The sequence below is a fragment of the Muscardinus avellanarius genome, assembly GCF_963383645.1.
Source record: "Muscardinus avellanarius genome assembly, chromosome: 8".
In the NCBI taxonomy this organism is placed as follows: Eukaryota; Metazoa; Chordata; class Mammalia; order Rodentia; family Gliridae; genus Muscardinus; species Muscardinus avellanarius.
In genome coordinates this window covers 98,237,544-98,253,040 of record NC_137794.1, presented here as the reverse complement: position 1 = coordinate 98,253,040, position 15,497 = coordinate 98,237,544, and the positions used below count along the sequence as shown (strand labels likewise).

The following is a 15,497-nucleotide window of genomic DNA, read 5'->3' as shown; positions in this document are numbered from 1 at the left end:
ATGTCTTCAAAGCTGATAAGAAACAAGGGTCCTGCCTAGCCTGGAATCTGAAGTCTCATCCTAACTGACCTAAAGGAGGCAGAGAAAACTGGCCTCAGTTATTGAGCTGGGTTCTTTACAGTCAGGTCAGAAGCTAACAGCATGGAAAAACACAGCCCCAGGAACATGAGGTTTAGTAGGTGGTTTTTTCCACTTGCCTGAAGTTTTTGTTGTGCCCATCGTGCCAAGCCTGCCGCTAGAGCTGCTGAGTTGATTTTCATAAGCCTGGTTATTTGATCAACAGACCCATTTATCCGCTTCTCTATTATTGCAGTTGCAGTGGGCATCTTACAGGAATAGGAATTTTTCTCTTATGTTGTCCGGTGATCCTGGACCTGTAAAACCAAAGTGTCTCTGAAAGCTTCACGTTCAGACCCCAGAAATGTGAAGGGGTGGCAGGCTTTCATATACCTATCTTTGTATGTCTTCTTTTGAGAAATATCTTTGTGATCTTAGCTATTTTTTAATTAGGCTTCTTTCCTTGCTGTTGCATTAAGTTCCATATATGTTTTAGATATTAATCCTTTGGCTAGCAAATATTTTCTCCTAGTCTGTAGACTTATCTTTACTCTGTTGATGTTTTACTTGGCTGTGCTTTTGAATGTACTGTTCTTTTTTTTTTTAATTGGTACACTATAGATTCACATCGTAATGTGGATCATATTGACAATGGCATACATTCACACAGTGCTTGGAGCCCTCCCCCGCCCCACATTTCTTCCCCCCCAACAATGAGTGTCCAGGTTGACCATGCTACATTCACACTTAGACACATATTCGAATGTAGCTCCACCATTAATCAACCTCAGCCTTCTTCCTCATCTACCCTTCCTCTCTAACTTTGCTGAGGTTTCCCTCCCATTATCTGAAGTCCCTCTGGTATCCCTAATGCTTCCTAGTTTGGGCATATTAGAGAAAACATATGTCCCTTCTCTTTCTGCACTTGGCTGATCTCACTTAACATAATGTTCTCCAGGTCTTTCCATCTTCTTGCAAATGACATGATTTTGTTCTTCTTTATTGCTGAGTAGAATTCCATTGTGTGTATTTCCCATAATTTTGCAGTCCATTCATCTTTTGATGGACACCTAGGTTAGTTACATATTTGGGGTATTATGAATTGTGCTGCTATGAACATGAGTATGCATATGTTACTGTAGTTCTCTGATTTCATCCCCTTTGGAAAGACCCAAGAGTGGTAGAGCTGGAACATATGGTGGATCCATTCCCAGTTTTCTAAGGACTCTGCACACTGATCTCCATAGTGGCTGAACTAGTTTTCACTCCCACCAACAGTGTAAAAGAGTTCCTCTTTCCCCACATCCTCATGAGCATTTGTTGTTATTTGATTTCTTTATGCTTGCCACTCTGATTGGGGTTAGATGGAATCTCAGCATAGTTTTGATTTGCATCTCCCTGATGGCTAATAATGTTGAGCATTTTTCATGTATCAATTAGCCATTATGATCTCATCTTTTGTGAAGTGTCTATTCAATTTAGTTGCCCATTTCTTGATTGCATTATTTGTTTTACTAGTGTAGAGTTTTTTGAGCTTTTTGTATATTCTGGATATTAGTCCTCTATAAGAGTGGTGGTTGATAAAAATCTTCTCCCATTCTATAGGCTTTCTCTTTAGGTTCTTGATGGTTTCTTTTTATGAGCAGAAACTTTTTAGTTTGATGTCATTCCACTTGTTAATTCTTGTTTTAATTTCCTGCACTTTGGAGGTCTTATTGAGAAAGTTGCCACCTGTGCCTATATGTTGGAGTGTTGAACCTTTGCCCTCCTTTAATAGCTTCACAGTCTCTAATCTTATTTCCAAGTCTTTGATCCATTTTGAGTTGATTCCTGTGCACAGTGAGAGGTAAGGATTTAGTTCCATCTTTCTACAAATGGACAGCCAGTTCTCCCAGCAGCATTTGTTGAAAAGACTTTTTCTCCAGCCTATGAGTTTGGCTTCTTTGTCAAAGATCAATTGACTGTAAGTGTGTGGGTTTGTTTCTGTATCTTCTATTATTTTCCATTGGTTTGTATGTTTTTTGTTGTTCCAGTACCATGCTGCTTTTACTACTATTGCTCTGTAGTGTGATTTGAAGTCAGGGATTATGATGCCTCCTGCATAGTTCTTATTGCTGAGAATTGCTTTAGCTATTCTGGGTCTTTTCTTTCTTTCTGTGAAACTCATGACTGATTTTTCTAGGTCTGTGAAGAATGTTGTTGTTATTTTGATAGGAATTGCATGGACTATAGGTCACTTTTGGCAGAATGGCCATGTTGATATTTATTCTGCCTATCCATAAACAAGGGAGATCTTTCCATCTTCCAAGGTCTTCCTTTTCTTTCTCTAATGTTTCATAGTTTTCATTGTAGAGGTCTTTCATGTCTTTGGTTAGGTTGGATGCACTGTTCTTAATGCTTGTTGGCAGTCTCAGTGTTGGAAGTTTTTGAGTGAAACTTCATTCACAGTGTAGCTATCTAAGCCTTGTATGTAATCAGGTACCTTTTGTTTAAATGCCTTCAGTAATAAAAAATATGATCAGCAGGAGACATCCCAGTCTTTTAATAGATAACTCAAATGTCCAAATAATTTAGCCAAGGAATTATAATAAAACTTAATTGGAAGTGTGGGAGAGGAAAAGGGGAAATCCATCATAAGAGGCATTCATACCTGCCAAGATGTCCATGTTATTCTTTTTTTTTCATAACTCTTATAGAATATAAAGCCACAGTGTTTCAAAACTGGACAGTAGCCTAGAATTCATCTGCTTCTGTCACTCCTTGTACCAATGCAGTAAATGAGGACAAGAGAAGTGAAATGGCTAGTTAGTCCAGAGATGTCTATCTATTCAGTTGAGCCATATGAAGTTGTCATTTTGTAAGTGAAAAGTGGCCAAGTATTGACTATTTCATGTAGCTCACCCTTTCCTTAGTGAAAGCCTCAGGATTTGGAGGTTAGTAACCTTTCCAGCTTTCCCCTCACTATCCCATGTAAGCCTCTGATTCCTTCCTTTAATCATGTAATTGCTTCTAAAGCCTGTTGAGTTTTTGTCGAATGGAAAAAAGTAAAGAAGCTTCATAAGTTTCCTAATGTTGAGTTTATAAGAACAAATATTTTGTATATTTAAGAATAAAATATTCTGAATGCTTATAAATTGTGATCATTATTCTCTGGAGAAGGTGAAAGAGAAAGCTTCTGATTCCCAAATAGTTTGCTCAACAGCCATAACAAAAATACCACAGGTTGGGAGCCTTACACACCCTGCGTTTATTTCCCATGATTCCGAGGTTGGAAGCTCAAGACCAAGATGTTGGCAGGTGCAGTTTTCTCCTGAGCTTTGACTTATAAATTCATGCATCGTTGGTACGTCTCTCTTCTCAGAAGGACACCACCAGTCATACTGGATTAGGCTTCAGCCTTTATGGCCTTTTAAACCCCAATAACTTTCTTAAAGGTCCTGTCTCTAAGTCCACTCACATTAGGGTTCGACCTTAGCATCTGAATTCGAGTAGAACACAGTTCAGTCCATAATACCTTCATTACTATATATTCTTAAGTATATTTGTCAACTGCTGAAATTCTAAGGAACTATAATAACTAAATCAGATAAGTAATTCTGAAAGGTGTCTTTTGCTTCATATTTTGAAATATTAATGTTCTTTTTTCTCCTTTTATTTTTTAATTAAAAATATAGAAATTTAGGGGACAAATATTTGGGATTTCTTTAATTTTGTGACTTAGACAAATCCATTTTTCTTTGCAATGCCCATTCTAAGGATTTCTAGAATGAGTTTTATATTCTCTACAGTATACTTGTAGAGTTCTGTGTTTAAATCAAGTAACTTTAAATGTATAAAATGACCACTTTGTTCTTGAGACATCATAATAAATTATTTTTCGACCTAGGGTAAAAGTTTCTGTCTATCTTCCGTTTCAACACAGGCCAAGCAGCTGAGAGAACACTATATGAGCAAGTGTAACACGGAAGTGGCCGAGGCCCAGCAAGCTTTACAGCCCGTGCAGCAGACAGTGCGAGAGCTCCAAAGAAAAGTACGTTCCCCAAGCACGGTGCCGCCTCTTTGCATTTGTCTCTAGTTATCAGCTTTTGTTTGGATTGGGTAGAAATCTGAACCTTCTCTTCACCTTGGAATTCTTAGGACTTGGAACAGTGCATGTCCCATACTCGGAACTCATTAATGGTTATTAGTGTTTATTGGTTGAATGAATAAGTACATAGATAATCAACTATTTTGAGGTTCTGTTTTATTTATTTTAAAGTATTATGGGTTTCTTCTTCTTGAGGTATATAATAAGCTAACCTGTGCGATCCTCCTGTCTCAGCCTCCCAAGCGCTGGGATTACAAACATGCACTGCCACGCCTGGCTCTTGGAAAAATAATTCTATAATCTACATTCTTGTATTCCCAGTACTTGGGAGGCTGAGACAGGAGGATCACAGGTCAATGGCCAGACTTAGCTACTCTGTGAGGACCTCTGTAACTTAGTGAGACCCTGTTTCAAAATAAATAAAAAATAGGGTGGGGGATATAGCTGGGAATTATAATGCTGCTGGGTTCAAACTCCAGTACTGAAAGAAAAAAAAAATGTACTCACCCAATGTATGTAGATGATGCATAGTTGAGTCCCCACTGTTAGAATCCTTTTAAGAATAGCTTCTATTGCTTCCTTCAAATTTTTCACATCAACCCCTTTCCAGTAATGGAAACATAGTGAATACTAAAAAATTATTAATTAGCTGGGTATGTGATGGCTCACACCTGTAATCCTAGTACTTGGGAAGCCAAGGTAGGAGAACCAGGGGTTTGAGAATAGCAGGTAAGTGACACTGTTTTAAAGCGAAAAAAAAAAAAATCTGGGGGTATTATACTCCTGGGTTCAATTTCCAGTACCACCAGAAATAGATATTATATATATAATTATGATATATTAATTGATCGACTGCTGTCATTTTACAGATCCATTCTAATTCTCCTTGGTGGCTAAATGTAATCCACAGAGCAATAGAATTTTCTATTGATGAGGAACTTGTTCAGAGAGTACGAAATGAAATAACCAGCAACTACAAGCAACAAACTGACAAGCTTTCTATGTCAGAAAAGTAAGAAAATAGTATAAAATAAAATAATTGTATGAGTAATCACCCCAGATGTTCAGGTCATTTGGTATTGGAATATGCAATTAAATCTTAGAACATACTGTGGTTATGAGCATCTCGATTTTGCATTTCATTAATAGTGCATTTCTAGCAAAAAAATATTAGCTGCATATCTAAAATAATTTTTTCATATATTAGCCATTTTAAAAGTCTTATTTTTTCAGAGCCTTTTAACAATCTGCCAGAAGTTCTTGTTTGTTGTTTTTTGGTATACCCAAAGCCCAAGCAAAATTTGAAATTGGCTTTTTAGAAAATTGTGTCTTTGCCAGGCATTCATGATTGTCATTCTCTAAGAGCTAAGCATCCAGTGCCACAATGCCCAGGTTTTACATCATGGAGTTATTTACTCTCTCCTCTTCATCCTTCTTACCAGCACTTTTCAACACTTTAAAGTCTTCAGAAATAAGTTGATCTGTTGAGTTTAATGATAAATTTTGTTCTTCAAAAACAAAGTTACTATTTATCAAAATTACCCTAGTTGTTTTAACCCAAAGGAATGTCTGTGTAGTATGAGAAATTAAGTCCTGGGGCAGAACAGTTTATGGTAGGTCAGGTGACAAAGAAAATACCTTTCATTGCCTCTCAGATTATATTATCCATATAAAGTCAGTCTTTCAACCTTTTCTGACTGAAAAGTTTGTTTTCAGTCAGAAATTCAGTATAAAAATATCTTTGAAAGGTTGTAATGTGTTTTCACATACTCTTCTAAAAGTTTCTTCTAAATGTCTGCTAAAAGAAATGGTATTTTCCTAGTCATCCTTTTTTTTTTTTTTTTTTTTTTTTTTTTTGGTGGTACTGGGGTTTCTGGAAGTCCTTCTACCTCCAGGCTACACTCCCAGACACCTATTCACCTACTTTTTTTATATTTTTATTTGGAAACACGGTCTCTTAAGCCAGCGTGGCTGGCTTCGAACCTGCATGATCCTCCTGTCTCCGCCTCCCAAGCGCAGGGAATACAAGTGTGCACTATGACACCTGGCCTAATCATCCTATTTTTTTTTTACTAAAGAACTTGATGGGCTTTTGTTTTGTTGTGTTTTTTCTGAGATACATGCAGCACATAAAGTTTTCTTGAGGATACTTTTTTTATCAGGTCCGAGAATCATTGTTCCAAGATTAGCTGTCATTTTAATTGCAATTCATTTTGATCAGTTTTAAAGCTATATCCTAATGTATCCTGGATTGTAGGGTCAGTAAAGAATCTTGAAATTTTTTTCTTAAATTTCATAGAAACTACTTTAAAAACTGTAAATGCTCATATTAAAAATATTCCTGGTTGAAATCCCAGCTTCTGAAAGGACCAATAGAAAATACAAAACATGCCTTTTATTATACAAACATGTTTTTAAACATTAGACATAAATTAAAAAAAATAATAAAAAGTATTTCAAAATGTATAGAAGTAAACATAAAGTACCGATAAGTAAGTTACTTTTTATATTACTATATATTCAGAAGTTATTTTAAATACTATCATCTGTTTCTGATAAAATTTATATCTCAAAGTCCAAATTTTTCATGTTTTCCTTTTAGTGTCATTGGGAAAGCCTGTGTTGCTTAGTGACTAGGAGCATAGAGGGGCTCTAGAATCAGATTGTGGGATTCATGTTCTTGCAAAAATTAATTTAAGTCTGTGCCTTACTTTCTTCCTCTGTAAAACTACACATCATGCTGGGCATGGTGGCACATGCCTGTAATCCCTGCGCTTGGGAGGCTGAGACAGGAGGATCATGCAGGTTCAAAGCCAGCTTCAGCTACTTAGTGAGACCCTGTTTCCAAATAGAGTATAAAATAGGGCTGGGAGTACAGCCGGAGGTAGAAGGCCCCTGGGTTCCACTGCCATAGAGTTGCCGTGTAAGACTTGCCTGCCATCATTACTTCTCTTTCATTTAAAGGACTTGAAAGGGAGAACATTGCCAAAACTGGTTAAATGCTGGCTTTTGATAATATTTTCAGCCTCATTCACATAGCTCGTATTTGAGCAAGTAGAAATTTTCCAGATCTACTGACTCCCCTTGCTTCAAAGTTAGTGAAGAGTAATTTAAATTTTTAATAAATTAGACATAAAAACTTATTTTCTTTTTGTAATGTTGATACCTTAATTTTATTCAAGTATCTACACAAATTCTTCTTGAAATTATTGAATAGCTCTTCTGTGCCTATCCCATATGTTCTTAAGAAAAGGATCTTAATAATCCTTACCTTCTAAAAGATCCAAAAGACAAGAACCCCTAGACAATTTGAGAAGTATAAGTATATAGGAAAGACAAATATAACAAAATACTAAACTGAATATATTCTATAAACTCCATGGAGGGAAAGAACCATAGATTCATGTTGGGGAATGTTGGCAAAATCTTCAGGAAGAGGAGATTCTTTTGAACAATTTGAAGAGGAAGGCATATGACATTTCAGAAAGAAAACATACATAGTCTTAAAAAGCAAACAAATCATCATTATATTTTCTAATTTTTTATTATTATACTCTTCTTCCTTTCATAAACCTGCGTGCACGCACACACACACACACACACACACACACACACACACACACGTTTTCCTCAGCCCTTTTAGTCCAGTTTATAATACTAGTAAAAGTGGCTAATAACCACCATCTGGAGGTCTGGGAGTGTATAGCTCAGTGGTGTTTAGCATGTGGAAGGCCCAGCATTCAATCTGTCCCTCCTCCCAATAAAAAACCTGGCATATTTTTTTATAATGAGGAATATAGCTCTTGGCCATTTTCTTCTCAGTTTTGTCTTTATTTTAACCTGTATTCCTCTCTGAATAAAGTAAGAATCTTCAGGGGCACATGAGTCATTCAGCCTTAAAAACGAAGGTGGCAGTCCTGATCTTTCAGAGATATTTGAGGCAGACATAGATTTTGCACATTCCTTTTCTGTTCCTGAGCATAAAACTATCATTTGTATTAGGGAACCCAGTGTTGTCATATCCTGACTATTAGTAGGTTCTATTAAATACATTCCTAAGGAAAATGCATCCAATTTTGGTTGAGTAAATGTCACATACAGTTTTGTTGACACTTTGCTTGACAAGTCTTCTAAATTTGAGGAAATTGACCTCTTGTCCTTTTCTTTGTGTCGGATGTGGTACTGGTGATGGAAATCAGATTCCATGACTGCCGCGGCCTCCAATACTTACTTACAACACAAATGGAAGAACTAAATAAGTTCCAGAAACTAGTACGAGAAGCTGTAAAAAACCTGGAGAAACCTCCATCTCGTAATGTTATTGAGTCTGCGACCATCTGCCACTTACGGCCAATTAGGCTTCCTCTCAACTGGTAGGTAATTGAACTAAGCAAATGATGTCATTCCATTAAGCAAGGTTTCATTGGAAAGAATAATGGCTCATACAATAAGGAATTTTCATTTTTAATCCAGTCAAAAGTAGAAAGAGATGTATTATTAAAATAAGATACTCAAAGACCACATGTACTAAAAACCATGTGGTTTATTTTTCTAAAATGGCATAAAAATGATTGTAAAGAAAAAACAAAATACTAAATCTGTTTTAGAAATTATATGATTGCTGGTCACATTTAAGACTACTCTAATAATCTCTTTTTCAGCTGTGTTTTTTGTAAAGCTGATGAATTGTTCACAGAGTATGAATCAAAGCTGTTTTCTAACACGTAAGTTTTCTATTATTCATCAGAAAAGAGAATTTTTATGAGACTTGGTTTTCGGTTGTTAGACTATATTTTCTCTATGAATTCTGTTTTTTGTTTGTTTGTTTGTTTATTTGTTTGTTTGTTTGTTTGTTGAGGTATTGGGGATGGAACCCAGGGGCATTCTGCCTCCAAGGCACAACCACAACCCTATATTTTAGTCTCTTTATTTTTGAAACAGGGTCTCACTGAGTTGTAAAGGGCCTCGCTAAGTAGCTGAGGCTGTCAGCGAACTGCAATCCTCCAGTCTTTGCCTCCCAAATGCTGGGATTACAAGCGTGTGCCACCACGTCTGGCATATTTTATCTTTTATTAAACTAACTTAGTAAACCTTTGGCATTTGATCATTTACCCTACTCTGTTTTACCTAGGCAGAAGTTACTCCTAAATATTTATGTCATCCAGTGATATGTAATTAATGAAGGGCAGTTGCAGGGAGTTTGTAAGATCTCAGACACTGGAGTCTGATGTATTTGAACTCAAATCCTTCCCCACTCTGATGAGTAAATTACTTCTCTAAGTCTCAGTGCGTTCATGAAAGGACGATAATAACTGCTCCTCCTCCATTGGGCTTTGTGAATGTTAAATAAGAAAATGCCCATTACTTTTTATCACAGTACTTAGTGTTTTGTACATGTTTTATAGGACAGTCTGGGTCCTACAAGACATGGTAGCCATTATTATTAATATCGTTCTTCATCTTTGCCTTGGGGCTTACACTCCTCAGTGAGTGTGCACAGCCATACAGCATCAGCAGAATTATCCCTGTGTAACAAATGCAGAAATTAAGATAAAGCTAAGTTCCAGTTGCCTTAAAAGAAGGGCCAGTGTACTTTTAGATCTTACTGTTTCTCCTCCTACTCCTCTTCTGGTGATAGTGGCAGTTTATGTTTTAATTTTCAGAGTGAGATTTATAACCTGGAACCTAGAGATATTATTTATTATCCCATATTACTTTCTAGAAACACTGGAAATAGTTATGCGTCCGGCATTTTCAGAGTCCCAGTTATTATTTCCATAGACCTGCAAGCATGATCTTGCAGACAGGACATCAAAATCTGTTGAAGTTACTGACTTGCTTCCCTGTTTGCTCTGCCAGTGTCACTCATTTACATGCCTGATGCCTCTTGACAGTTGCTACCATCACTTTATTCTGGTATGTTTTCAGAGTGAAAGGTCAGACGGCAATATTTGAAGAAATGATAGAAGATGAAGAAGGACTGGTGGATGATCGAGCCCCTACCACCACCAGGGGTCTGTGGGCAGCAAGTGAGACAGAGAGGTCTATGAAAGCATTATTATCATTTGCAAAATCACACAGATTTGATGCTGAGTTCATTGATGAAGGAAGTACTTCAATGGATCTCTTTGAAGCATGGAAGAAGGAATATAAGGTACGGTATCATAAAACTTTCTTACAATGCTAAAGATTCTTCTTTACACCTATTTTAATTTCTACTTTCCTTTTTCTCCTCAGTTTTTCTAAATCTGCTTTAAAAACTTGAGGTATCATAATTTCTCTTTCCTTAAAGTATAATTATTATAATAAAGAATAATAAATATTATGATACTTAAATTCCTCGATCAGATTACTAAAAAAAGACTTATTAAAATGAAACTTATATGAAACCTTTTGTTTAGCTGTGAAAGTGTTTTTACTCTAATCTTAGCTTGATTTTACACTATTATTTTATGAAACCAGGATAGCATTTTGTTTTACTTTTGTTCTGTGAATAACAACCAAACCTCAGTATAAACCTTGAAGAATGGAGTATTTCACAAGCTATAAAGCTGGAAAACATTCTGAATGAGCACAAATTGGCCTCTCATAATTTATACTTTAATGATTTTATTACATTATAATTTTGTATTCAAAATGAGACTCAAGAGTTTTTTAATTTGGGATCATGCTTTATATTAAATTTATTATCTCATATCCTACTTTGCAGGTGAGAAGAGAAGGGAAAGCAAGAGTGTTTTTTCTCTTTTTTCATAATGTCACATTTCTTTGTTGACCATTTTTTAAAATACAGAGTTCTTTTTAAAGCAAAATAAAAATTGCTGTGCAGAGATGTGTTGTCTGAAATATCAGATTATACATTTGATAAGTTAGGCAATAATACTTTTTTAAAGTCAAAATCATCAGTTTAAATAATTTTTCCTCGTATATTACTATTGTAAATGCAAAACACAATAACATAGTTAATTATAGTAAGCATCGGAAGAAGACAGTTATATAGACCATGACTAGCCACCCCTGTACTCTTCCTGCAGACCCAGTTTGACCTCATAGTCTGTCCAGTGCTTGTTGTGCAGTTTTCCCAGATCTTTGGGCATTTTCCTTCATAACTGCATACTGAACTCTTTCACAGTAAAACAAATGGATGAGCTCCTGCTCTTCACCTCCAACAAAATCTATCTTAAAATAGTGAAGAAAGAATGTCAAAAAATTTATCCTGATTGAACACTTTAGAAATGTAACCAAATGTAACCGAATTTTAGGGATGCTTATTGGTAGGTTTTGTTTTTGGGTTTTTTTGTTTTGTTTTTTTTGTGGTCATGGGGATAGAACCCAGGAGCATTCTACCTCTGAGCTACAACCCCAGCCCTATTTTTTATTCTTTATTTTGAAACAGGGTCTCACTGAGTTGCAAAGGGCCTCGCTAAGCAGCTGAGGCTGTCCACGAACCATGATCCTCCTGTCTCAGCCTCCCAAATGCTGGGATTACAAGCGTGCGCCACCACGCCCAGCTTATATTGGTAGTATTACTCTAGTAAAGATCTGGAATGATAAATTAAGAATAGTGATTGCCTCATTGTTTTTTCTTTGAGGAGGAATATATAAGGAAAAAGAGTGATATCATTAAGGCTTTCCAATAAATTTGTATTTGGATGGTGGCTACCCAGTTATATATTGTTAGTGTTTTCATTGCTATATATATATATATTGGATATGTGAAACATTATAAAAATCTCTTTAATCTGGGCGTGGTGGCACATGCTTGTAATCCCAGCTGAGACCAGAGGATCGTGGTTCGCAGACAGCCTCAGCTACTTATTGAGGCATTTGGCAACTTAGTGAGACCCTGTTTCAAAATAAAGAATAAAAAATAGGGCAGGGGATGTAACTCAGAGGTCAAATGCCCCTGGGTTTCATCCCCAGACCCGCACAAAAATAAATAAATAAATCTCTAAAAAAGAAGACAGCGATTCTATCACTCTTATAGTAATCCATTAAGATCTTTATTCTCAGCCGGGTGTGGTAGCTCACGCTTGTAATCCCTATGCTTGGGAGGCGGAGACAGGAGGATCGCACAGGTTCGAAGCCAGCCATGCTGGCTTAAGAGACCCTGTTTCCAAATAAAAATATATATAAAAAAAAATAGGTCTGGGAGTGTAGCCCGGAAGTAGAAGGGTTTCCAGGAACCCAGTACCACCAAGGAGAAAAAAGAAAAGGATATTCTCATCAAGAATTTTTGGCATCTTAACAATCTAAATAATCACTCTCCTCTGAAGATCCTTCCTCGTCCTTCCTTGTCGTAAAGTGGCCAAAAATTACTTGTTACTTAAACATGTAGTGAAAGTGTTTATATTTTAAGACCTAGTTTAGGACTGTTGCTGAGTGCATATTTTGGTGATTTTTACCAGTTTTAGTTATGTCTTTCCACTGTCCTTTTCTTTTTTCTTCCTTCAGTTGCTTCATGAGTATTGGATGACTCTAAGGAACCGCGTATCTGCTGTTGATGAGCTTGCGATGGCTACGGAACGACTAAGAGTGCGGCATCCTAAGGAGCCAAAGCCAAACCCGCCCCTCCATCATATCATCGAACCACATGAGGTAAAGTTCAAGTACATCACAGAAAAAGCAAATTGGTGTCACAAAACTCAAGACCACGGACGGCGTGGAGTCAGGCGATGGTCTCTTCTATCAGTATGTATATAATCTCTCTCCAAAGCGTGGGCAAAATGAAGTGGTTCTTACAGGTGAAAGGTGAGTGATTTCACAGCAATCACATGCTTAAGAGCCACTATTTTCAGTATATTTTGTTTCTTCCCAAGTTGCACATTCATTTGTTTTTGAACACCTATGTGCCAAAGCCTGTGAGTATTCCTGGTCACTTTTTAGACACGATTTTTATTGCCTCATCTTTATTAGAACTAGAGAAATCTTTCTCAGAAATAACTAAAATGTCTTGTGTGTTTTCTCTTACTAATGATAGGTATCTACAGCTTACTGTCTGATACATCCCTCTTTGTATCTTAGGGTTAAATTGGAATTCCACCATTCTTTTCTATTCCACGTTAAATATTATCTGGGCATGGTACTGGATGCCTGTAATCCCAGTACCTGGGAGGCTGAGACAGGAAGATCACAGGTTTAAGAACAGACTCAACAAGTAATGAGAATCTCATCAACCTAGGAAGACCCTGTTTTAAAATAAAAGTAAAATGCAGCAGGGGTAGAGTTCAGAGGTAGAATGCCTCTGCGTTCAATCCGCAGTGCCACAAACAAAAAAAATATTTCCTTTACAGTTTACTTTTATCCCTTGTTCATGTTCAATGCTTTAAATATATTTCTTTCTATAAAACTTAGAGATTGGAGCTAAGAATTTTTTTAGTTTACACTTAAATACTCTCACTTCAATTGAATTCTCAGTAATTTTTTCTTTAAAAGCAAATTGTATTTTCATTACCCAGCACCACAGAAAAAAATTAAAAGCAAATTCCTCTTGTTTTATTTTTTTCTGTCTGCTGTATTTTATTTGACGATAGAGGGCAGAAAAGCAGGGAGTTCTTCCCTAGATTTCTGAGTCACTCTGGCCAGAGCAGTGTATCATTTAATTTTTCTTTATTCTATGGGTATATCCCTAAAATAATACAATCAAATTTGAGTTAATTTTTATCCGACTTCAGGCATATATGGGTACTTTTTATTGTGAGTTTTGTCTTCTATGAAGCAAAAGTTTTTTCTAAATAAATTATGTTGTATTCATTTTGCATATTTGTGCCTAAGTGTATAAATTGGTTTTCTTAAAACAGGACACACTTATGTTATTGAAAAAGAATTGTGCATGTTTAATATAGTTGAATCATCTTCCTGAGAAAATCTTTACTTTTTTGTCATTTATTTTAGGTAGAGCAGAATCGCATGAAACTACTGAATGATAAAGCTGTAGCTACATCTCAGCTTCAGAAAAAGCTTGGGCAGCTTCTTTACCTAACTAATCTGGAGAAGGTATTACTTTAAAAGATGCTACTTTTTTCCTTACTGTATTATCTTAAACAACTTCGGTGACACCTTCCATTTAAAACTATAGTCCTAGAATTAAGAGTATAGTTTTCTTAAAAGCGTTTATTTGTGTCAGTTTTAGGTGTTGAAAGATTAGCTACACCGATCACAAAAGAAGATTATATCTATGGAAATTCTAATTTACACAGATGATTTTTAAAAAAACATACACTATAGAGTTAAGAATTGTAAACAGACTTAAAAAGAAGTCTTGCAACATACCTCTGAGTGAAAATTGTATTATATAACACATGTATGTATTCATGCATAGTAGATATGTTTTAGTTTGTTATTTGAAACCTAAATGGGTTTGAAAAGCTAATAACTTAGAATACAGGGTATAGAGTTCTGTTATTTAGTGTATTTTATAATATATTTACTGAGTTGTGATCAAAGTATTTTATCACTGATAAACTGATGGGTCATTGATAAATATAATTGTAGTCCATTAAAAATGTTACAGTTTTGTTTGTTTGTTTGGAGGTGGTACTGGGGATGGAACCCAGGGTCCTTCTACCTCCGGGCTACACTCCCAGACCTATTTTATACTTTTTATTTGGAAACAGGGTCTCTTAAGCCAGTGAGGCTGGCTTCGAACCTGCGTGGTCCTCCTGTCTCCGCCTCCCAAGCGCAGGGATTACAAGTGTGTGCCACCACGCCCGGCCAGTGTTACGGTTTTTAATTGGCAGTACCTGTCAGACTACATAGAAATGCTTCTCTTGGCACTATAACAATGGCATGACATTTTTTAATGCTGGAAGAAAATCCTGCCAAATTCTATACCTAGAAAAAATACCCTGTGGGAAAAAAAGATGTTTTTAGTAAACAAAAATTGAAAGAATTCATCTCAAATAGACTCACAACAAATATTTAAGGAAGTTGTTTGGACTATGGGTAAATCCCAGAAATAATAATACTAGGTAATATATAAAGTATTAGCTTATCTCAACAATTAGATTGTTAATCAGTGTAATTACCAGCAATTGGATTCTATAAATTAACTGAAAAGTATGTATCAGGTTTGAAATAAAAATGTAACTCACATAGTTTTGGATTTTTTTTTTTTTTTTTTGCCTAGTCTCAAGACAAAACATCGGGAGGTATTAATCCAGAACCTTGTCCAATCTGTGCTCGACAGCTGGGAAAGCAGGTAAAATTATAGTAACGTCTTAAGTATTTATGCAACAAACTTCAGCAACTTCTACCTGAATTCTTTTCTTAAAGACTTCTACATGCATATTTTCTCTCTCCCCCGCTCCCCCTCCCTCTCTCAAAGATTTATGGAGGTGAAATCCCAAAGGAC

General features: G+C 36.1%; 1 protein-coding gene across 2 annotated transcripts in view; it reads left to right on the top strand.

Moving 5' to 3' along the window:
* The window catches only part of SHPRH (SNF2 histone linker PHD RING helicase), a gene marked incomplete at both ends in the record, with an annotated part of 67,066 nt that overhangs the window by 31,971 nt on the left and 19,598 nt on the right, over positions 1-15,497 (top strand). For both annotated transcript variants that reach the window (XM_080700468.1, XM_080700469.1), the window contains 8 exons: positions 3,980-4,087; positions 5,014-5,156; positions 8,344-8,517; positions 8,806-8,868; positions 10,073-10,298; positions 12,599-12,742; positions 14,039-14,140; positions 15,273-15,344. In XM_080700468.1, coding sequence (XP_080556594.1) covers positions 3,980-4,087; positions 5,014-5,156; positions 8,344-8,517; positions 8,806-8,868; positions 10,073-10,298; positions 12,599-12,742; positions 14,039-14,140; positions 15,273-15,344 — 1,032 coding nt within the window. The remainder of the gene's footprint in view (positions 1-3,979; positions 4,088-5,013; positions 5,157-8,343; positions 8,518-8,805; positions 8,869-10,072; positions 10,299-12,598; positions 12,743-14,038; positions 14,141-15,272; positions 15,345-15,497) is intronic.